The 9,090-nt window shown below is 33.3% G+C and overlaps 1 protein-coding gene across 1 annotated transcript; it reads left to right on the top strand.

Annotated features, from left to right (window-relative positions):
• Positions 1–649: 649 nt before the first annotated feature.
• Positions 650–1,237, top strand: LOC149248284 (uncharacterized). Its single transcript, XM_089448746.1, has one exon. The coding sequence runs from the start codon at positions 650–652 to the stop codon at positions 1,235–1,237; it is 588 nt and encodes a 195-aa protein (XP_089304872.1).
• Positions 1,238–9,090: the final 7,853 nt, after the last annotated feature.

The following is a 9,090-nucleotide window of genomic DNA, read 5'->3' as shown; positions in this document are numbered from 1 at the left end:
GATAAGGAAAACGAAAGAAAATGACCAGCTTAGATGGGGAATGAAAGGCAGCGGAAACTTCTCACTCAAGGAAGCCAGGGAACTGATAGAAAATGCAGAGCAGAGGGAGGTAACTCCTTGGAGTCATAAAGTGTGGGACAACTTGTTTTTGCCAAAAATCAAAACGTTCCTCTGGCTTTTAATGAGGAAAACAACCTTGACGTGGGAAAATCTACGCAATAAAGGTTTTCATGGGCCTTCTAGATGCCCAATGTGTCTGGTACAGGAAGAAACAATAAACCATTTATTTAATTCTTGTGACTGGGCATGTAACTTATGGAATTGGGCGGAGGGTATTCTACTAAATTCTAACAGAAATAGGGAGTCCATACAAGATACTATACAAAATTGGCAAAACAATTACTCAAAGAATCCCAGAGTCAACAACATTTGGAAAGTTATGCCGGGTTTCTTAGCATGGACCATATGGAAGGAGCGTAACAGGAGAATTTTCCAAGATGAATACAGAAACACAGAGCATTCCATAGATACTATTATGATAAATATCGGACAGTTAATTCAAGTGAAAGTCAAAGCGGAAACTAATGAGAAGCCTTCGTCTTATGACTTACGCATTTTAAAACTCTTCCAGCTAGACATCAACTAGAGAATGGCCACATCGAGCTGCCAGCAGAACCCAAATTCTGAGTCCAACAGTTGGAAATATCTGCCGGTTGGTTGGTTGAAGTTGAATTTTGATGGTGCGTCCAGAGGAAACCCTGGAATGGCGGGTATAGGAGGCATCATAAGAAACCATGAAGGAGACATTCTTCATATTTACTGCAAAGCTCTAGGAGAAGGGATAAACAATGAAATGGAGTTTGCAACCTTAGAACAGGGACTACGGATTCTAAAAGACATGCAGAATTGTATAGCGGTGGTGGAAGGCAACTCAGCCCTAGTAATTTCTGTGGCAAAGAGAATCTATGGCGGAACCAAAGCGAGCAAAGCAACGAAACACTGGAGATTAGCAAAGGTGACGGAAAACATAGCCGAGTTAATTACCGGTATGAGAGGGTTAGTCTTCCCGGTGGTGAGATGCAAGGCGAATGCGATAGCGGAACACCTAGCAAATCATGGCATCGACAACCAAAATAGGGAGTGGGACAGCTGTTGGCAGCATGTGAACTGTCTAGACCTGAGGGAGAAATGCATCCAGCTGGCCAAACAAGACATGGACAATGCCAACCGGGCTTAACCGGAAGGCGTTTGGCCTCCGTGCTTTTCTATGATGAGGCACACTGGAGTGGCTACGAATATTAAAAGTTGGAAGAAGGCAGAAGGACAGGTAATTCCGGTGCATTTATGGCAACAGAAGGGGAATAAAGGAAACAAATCTAAAATGATGTGCCGCAACGATCACCGCTGCCACCACAGCAAGTTGGCGGACACTTGGCACTTTCTGATTAGAGAGAGAAGAGACAACATTTATGTCAAGGTTTTGATACATCACACGAAAAACACAGCTCTATGCAGTAACAATTATGTTAGTACATCCACGTCGTTTCGGGAGGATCGGATAGTCATGGGTAATATCCTCCAGAACAATTATTTAACAACGAGTAGAGGCAAAGGCACAATCAACATTTTTCAGTGCATCGTTCCGGTTCATTTTCTTTCAGCTCTCTGCACCTATTCTCACGTCGCAAGCGTTAAGCTTAGTATGGAAGGTGACGGCTGCCGCAGCATCACTGCGAACATGGAGCTCAAGACAGCGAGGGAAATGTATGAGACCAGAACCGCGTCGAAGAACAAACACAAATTGTCTGACCTGGAGGTTTCTGTGAAGGAAGAAGAGCGAAAACGGTCTCAGGAAGATATAGCACAGGAGGTTGATTGGTTTCAGGATCCTAGAACAGTAACCAAACACGCCACACAGTTTGTGCGTACTCAAGTGGAAAGCTGGCGAGTAAAAACCCTGCTGGTGCGTGCTCTGGAATCAAGGGAAGATAGTAAGAAGCTGCCTCAAAGTGACCAGTTCATCCCTGAGGCCCAGATGAAAAGTTTATATGGCATTTATGAAGCTCTGGACTTCAAAATCACTACGGTGCATGAGATAGTAGATTCTCTGTCCAAGAAGATGACGGTGCTTATTAAGCTCCTCAGGCAGATGCTCAGTCCAGAAGCTCGGCAGACTGGTGGACCGCAGCAAGAGAATCAGGCGGAATGTCGCAGCTATCAATCCCTGCAAGCGAGAGCGGACAGCCATGTTCTGGAACAGGCCTTGGACACAGCGAGCAGGTTCGGGAAGTCCCCTCAGTAATTCTGTGTTGATGTTAATTCTCATCCGTCTTGACCGGTTGTTCATATGTCTTGACCAGTTTTTTTTGGTCTCCCTAAGATCTGGGGTTTTGGATTTTCTATAGTGTCTGCTTATTGAAGGGCTGCGGTCTTCAGCTCAACCTCTCTTATTCTCAGGCGAAGTTAGATAGAAGGATCAGCCACCCTGCGTGGTGTGCAGTTAATAGTTTTTGGTTAATTTGTATGGAAATTATGATTTCTGGCTTGTTATCTTCAGGCCTCGATGTGCTATGACAGATTTTTTGTACTATATTTTTACCCTTTTAATATAATATTATCACTTACAAAAAAAATAAATAAATTTGTAAGCATATAATAAGATTTGAATATTAACCATAATTTTGTATAGTATTAAATTCTAAATATGACTTCTTACAATACCATGGACCAATACCACATACTCAAAAATCATAACTCATTTCAAAAAAATTATAAATATTATATTTTAATTTAATTTTATAACAATTTTAAAATTAAAACTTAACACTTACAATAAACATAAAATATAACAATATTTTTAACCATCGATATTCACCCCCAATTTACCATGGATATAATTAAGTTGTAAATAGGCTATGTTACAATATAGTGAGCCAATACCATGGCTTGTCAATACCACTTACCAAAAAACTGTAACTCATTTCAAAATCAAAATATTATATAAATACTTTATTTTACAATATTCTAAAAATTAAATCTAAAAGCCAAAAACTATGGGGAGATGTAGTGGTGTAAATGTTTGTAAATATTTACATGTGGGCTCAATTAAAAAATAATTAAAGGTTAAAAGTAAGTTCTTAGAGAGGCCCTCTCTAGCTGAGTATGTAGAGATGTAAACATTTTGACTTAGTTAAAATAAAATTAAAATTAAAATATAAAAAATAAAAAATAATAATTAGAATTATCAATAAAACATTTTGACTTACTCAAATTACATAAAACTAAAACTAGAATATAAAATATAATATTAATAATTATTATTATTATTTAAAACAAACTTAGATCCATATTCATTGTGGATCTATGAAGAGTTGTAGAGAGGGATCAAATCTCTTGAAATGCAAATTTCTTTTAGAGTGAAAGGAGATTTTATTCCGAGAGGAATCAAATCACTTGAGATGCAAACTTTTTTAAGAGTGAAAGGAGATTTTATCCCTCTCTAGGAAAATCCAAAGTTAAAATAGATATAAACTGGTAATAATACAATTAATATTAATCATAAATTACAAATCAAAATACAATTAATAATCTTAAAATTTAATTATAATCAGCATAGATCTATCTCAAATACATATCTAACATGACGCGAGATGGATCCAGTTTCTTCCCATGAGGAATCCAATTTCTTCCCATGCAAATTTGTTTATGAGCCAACATTATTAAATGTTTTTCATAGTTATTTCTTTATTTTTTGTTTTTTTCTTATATTTTTATTTTTATTTTTATTTTGGTGGACATGAGCAAATGTTTTGTATAGTTATTTAATTTATGTTTTGTATAGTTATTTATTTATTTTTATTTTAGATTTTTTTTTTTAAGTCAACATGAACAAAATTTCAACTTTGATAATGGACCAATTGAGTTATAGAATAAGCCTCTAGACTCAATAATATTATGAATATTTAAATATTTAAAAAATAATATTTTTTTCTTTTAAATATTATATCATTATAAATATAAAAAATTATCCACTGATGTTTAATTATGAGTATTTATCTAACTACTCTTCAAAATTAAAAATCTAAATGGGAAAAGAATAATCAGAACAATTTCCTTCTATTTTTGAAGTTAAAAAAAAAAAAAACAAATAGAGAAAAAAATAATCAGAACAATCTCCTATTTTGAAGTTAAAAAAAAAGGAAAACAAATGTGATAACAAACAAAATATCGAAGTGATATCATGCCAAAGAAAATACACAAATAACATTACGATAGAGTTAAAAAATTTAAAATAATTTAGTAAAAACATAAGACATCTTAAAGCTGTATAAACATATGTGGATGGCGTTTGCATAAGTTCACGTATCCCTTCCATTAATATTCAACATTTTGTCAAAGAAAGCAGAGCAATAAGTCAAAAGTCTATATTTGTTTAATAAGGGCACAAAAGGTGAGTCATTACCAGGATCTTTTTTTTTTTGTCTTGAATTTAAACGATGCTTTTGAGGATTTTGTTTAATTTTGAATGCATTCAAATGAGATTCCTCAAAACTCTGTATTGCAAGAATTGTTTCAACGATTTGAAAGTTGAAATAAGTTTATTGGAAAATTATACAACCAAGGGTTAGGGTTGATGATAGGTATTATCTTAGAGTAAGAAAGGCTTAATATCACCGCTCTTATTCATTTGCTTTGGTCCACAATACTATATAAAGTCATGTGACCGTTAAGATTGCTTCCAACAAACTGCAGAAGAAGTAAAATTGTTCACAATATACTGTCAGATGGTACCAAATATTAAATTATAAAATATATATATATATATATATATATATATATATATATAGGAAAAAATATATATATATATATATATATATAGGAAAAAGGTACGTTTAGTAACCTTGGTAGCTATAATTTTATAAGAAGGATAACAAGTTCCAAAATTGCAACCAATAATGTTGTTGTGGAGTGAAACATTGTAATTGGGCCCTTTACATGAATATAATAAAATTGTACAATCTACAACTGGAGGAAATATTAAATTATAAATAATAAATATATATATATAGGAAAAAGGTATGTTTAGTAACCTTGGTAGCTATAATTTTATACGAAGGATAACAAGTTCCAAGATTGCAACCAATAATGTTGTTGTGGAGTGAAACATTGTAATTGGGCCCTTTATATGAATATAATAAAATTGTACAATCTACAACTGGAGAAGAGCCCTTGCACCAATATGAACTGAAGATTTCAAACCAATTTTTTTTATCAGGTTTTCAAATAATGAAAGGAAAATATGTTTAAGAATCAAGTCCAAATATTATACCTCACACAGTAGAGAATTCTTAGAAGTTGAAAGTCCCACTTTAGCTCCAAGCAGAGGTTTTTGGATTCAAGATTAAAGCCACTAAATTGGAAAACATTGTTCTTTACAATAAGGAAACATAATTGTAGTTAATGGCACTTGAGTTGGATATTTCCTAACAATTGGTTCTTGTGATCAAAATATTAGACAATATGTCTAATCTATATTACAATTATTTTTTTCTTATTTTTTTTATGTAAATAAGTTTAAGGAAAAGGATATACACCTGAAAAATAACCCATCAAGGCAAAAATAAATAGGCCACAAGTCATATTATGGCCCTAACATCCATGTGTTGCATCCAAGGCTATTAGGATTTGTGAAGACTATATGACCTGGCAGATAGTCATAATCATTGCACCACCAACCCACAAAATAACATACTTGCTCTTCATATCAACTTTTTCAATTCTGAACAATTCACCATATGTAGAAAATAATTAAAAGACAATTTCAGAGAAAACCACTACAAATATTTAATTCTTTTTTCTCTTAAAAGTGAGTCTGCAAAAGGTGTTTTTTAACTGAAGATGACTATCATTTCCTATCAAATAAAAGTGTGAGCTACTAAATATGTCAAACTTATTCCATCTAAAGCATTGTGATTTTAGTTATATATTCTAAATATGAGAGATATACATTGTACTGCGAAATTTGATTTATACATAATCAAAATGTATGTTTGTAAAAGTTATCTCTCATGAGTGGGATACCCTTGAGGTTCAGAATTAGTATGAATACCAACATGTTGTGGCCATCCCGAATACGGAAATAAGAATTATGTTTGACATTACGAAAGAAAATAGGGTGGAAGTGAGTTTCAAGTAAAAATTCTGAAATACAATGATCTTGTTGGAAATCCAGAGAAACTCTGGAAATGATAATCATTCCTACGTAGCCCAGATGAATTAGAAGCAGCCGTATAAGGGACTTCAGAGAGGCCAGCGAAGTAGCCATTATTTCAGACTTCACTCTATCATTGCAACGAAGAAGAACATGAGGAACCATTATAGGAAAACTACTTACTATTTTTAAAACTTATATCAATTAAATTTTACTTAATGTGAGTTTCATCAAGCGAGTGAAGAGGCTACACTGCTTACAAGATTGTAAGAAAGGAGGTTGGTAGCCTGTTGGTGAATTGGATTTTTAATGAATCTTCGCTTCACCCATCCTCTGATTGATAGCATGTGACATCTTGTTGATCGATGTTAGGATAGTTTTGAGAAAAGGGGAAGTATTTATACTATTTTATATAGAGATATTTTTAATAGAGAATGAAATTTATTATAATTAAATTGTTGTTAAAGTAATAGCAGCGGGAATTCAAAAAAGATTACATCATCTAAAATTACTTTAACTTAATGATTTTTAAGAAAATAATTTTCATTATTGATATGTTTTTAAAACTTGATTGCTAAATTGTTTCTTCTAATTAAAAAAAATTAAAAAAAATAAAATACACTTCAAACATATAATAATAATAATAATAATTTTTTTTCAAACATATAATAATAATAATAATAATTTTCAAGTAAAAAGAATTTTTTGAGAACACCTATTTGTAAATTGTAAAATGTTGATCTTCATTAATAAGAAAAAATAGTTAGTAGAATAAATAATTTAATATTAGCTCAATAAACACAAAAAAAAAAATTTATAATAAAAAGAGCAAAACTCTTTACAAATCCATTCCAAACATCAAAACTCCCGTCAAACAAAAATTTGTATAACAAGAAGAGCAATTCCAAACATCAAAACTCCTGTCACTGTCATAGAGGAGCTCGTCTCAGACATAGTAGTATTTCCTATTTGGGCATGGGAGTATTTCACTGACTTCTCTGCAACGCTCTGGAGTGCCCACAAACTTTCATTTAATGTATGTTGACATGCAGAGGATTCGATCAGTGAATCGTTTGGAGTCACACAGAATCGCTTGGAGCACCTCCACCAATGTATGTCTGGAATTACATCTTAGTCCTTGCTTAGGCTTGCAACCGGCGGACGCTCAATCTGGTTGCGAGAAATAAGACGTCTCCGGGGCCGGTCAGGTGCACTCTCATGTCGTATTTACATCTTATCGGTACTCGAGCAACAGTCTGTCGTTAGAGAAGGTGAAGCCGATAATGGTGCAATTACAGCTAGAGTTGTAAAAGCTGATATACGCTTCTTGCGAAGGTTTGTTGAGCGTGTTGAACTCCAAAATACCGTGGGGGAAAATTTGCGGCACCAATCCGAGAGTCATGAGATCATGCAACATGGTAAAATCAAATCTGTCTAGGCAAAGACCTCGGATATAATTAATCTAATATTTTTATTATTTAGACATTGTTCTTAGATTTATCAAAATCGTTTTTGTTTCAATAATGACACATCCACGTCTAAACAGGTAATATAATGTCAAATTAATTACAATTAACTAAGGAGTGGATATGAGAAATGTTATATTCATTCATACCAAGAATTACCAATTTAAGGTAGCTGAGGAGGTAAATAGGTATATTTCAAGTCATGAAAAAGGGATTTGTGTAGAAGCATAATGATAGTTGAAGATATGATAGACTAATGCAAGTTAAGGTATTGTTCTTAGATTTATCAAAATCATTTTTTTTTCAATATTAACACATCTATGTCAAAATTGGTAATATAATGTCAAATTAATTACAATTCACTAAGGAGTGAAAGTAGGAACGTTACAACAGATAATCACGAATTTAAGGTAGTCAAGTGCCCGTAGATATATGGATCTTTGTGAGGTAGATAAGTATGTTTCAAGTCATGAAAAAGGGATTTGTGCAGGAGCATAATGATAGTTCAAGATGTGGTAGACTACAGTAAGTTAGGACATTGTTCCATCCATGTCGGAACATGTAATATAATGTCAATTAATTACAATTAACATAGGAGTGAACATAGGAATGTTACATTCATTCATACGGAGAATCACCAATTTAAGGTAGTCAATTGCTTGTAGATATAGAGGGATCTTCGTGAGGAGGTAGATAGGTATATTTCAAAGTCATGAAAATGGGATTTCTGTAGGAGCATAATGATAGCTGAAGATGTGATAGAGTAATGCAAGTTAGGACATTGTTCCTAGATTTACCAAGATCGTTTTTGTTTAATAATGTCACATCCATGTTGAAACAAGTAATATAATGTCAAATTAATTACAATTAAGTAAGGAGTGAACATAGGAATGTTACATTCATTCACACAAAAATCACCAATTTAAGGTAGTCAATTGCTCGTAGATTGATGATCTAAATTTAAACAGGAACACAACAAATTATAGAAATAACCATAAACAAAGATAAGTAGCAGAAATAATACTTCATGTTATTAATGTAAAATACTGAAATATGCTTACAAACAGAAATGGAAATAAACCAGCTAAAGCGATGGTAACTTATCTTTGAGAAGAGATGTGACGGCTACATGCCTCTGAACTATGTTACAATGGGTCTTGAAGGTCTATTTATTGTTGAGAAACAAAAGAAAACCCTAAACATGCAAAAACCTAACCCTAGAAGATGAAACACCAAATTGTGGGCCTCGTTTGGGTAAATTGGTACATTAACTTCTCAAGGTCGTAACTTTGGCATAAGATCTCCATTTGATGCATGCGATAGCTCGTTAAAAAGATCTACCCAAGCACTACAACTTTGGGAAGAGAAACAATGGTAGAAGAGCCCATGTTGCTCCTAGATTTCCCAAGAAAC

This window comes from Pinus tabuliformis, chromosome 7 (genome assembly GCF_031772625.1).
Source record: "Pinus tabuliformis cultivar Carrire ecotype Pingquan chromosome 7, CPIR1, whole genome shotgun sequence".
Classification (NCBI taxonomy): Eukaryota; Viridiplantae; Streptophyta; class Pinopsida; order Pinales; family Pinaceae; genus Pinus; species Pinus tabuliformis.
The sequence above is the reverse complement of the archived record's forward strand: the minus strand, read 5'-3'. Positions and strand labels throughout refer to the sequence as shown.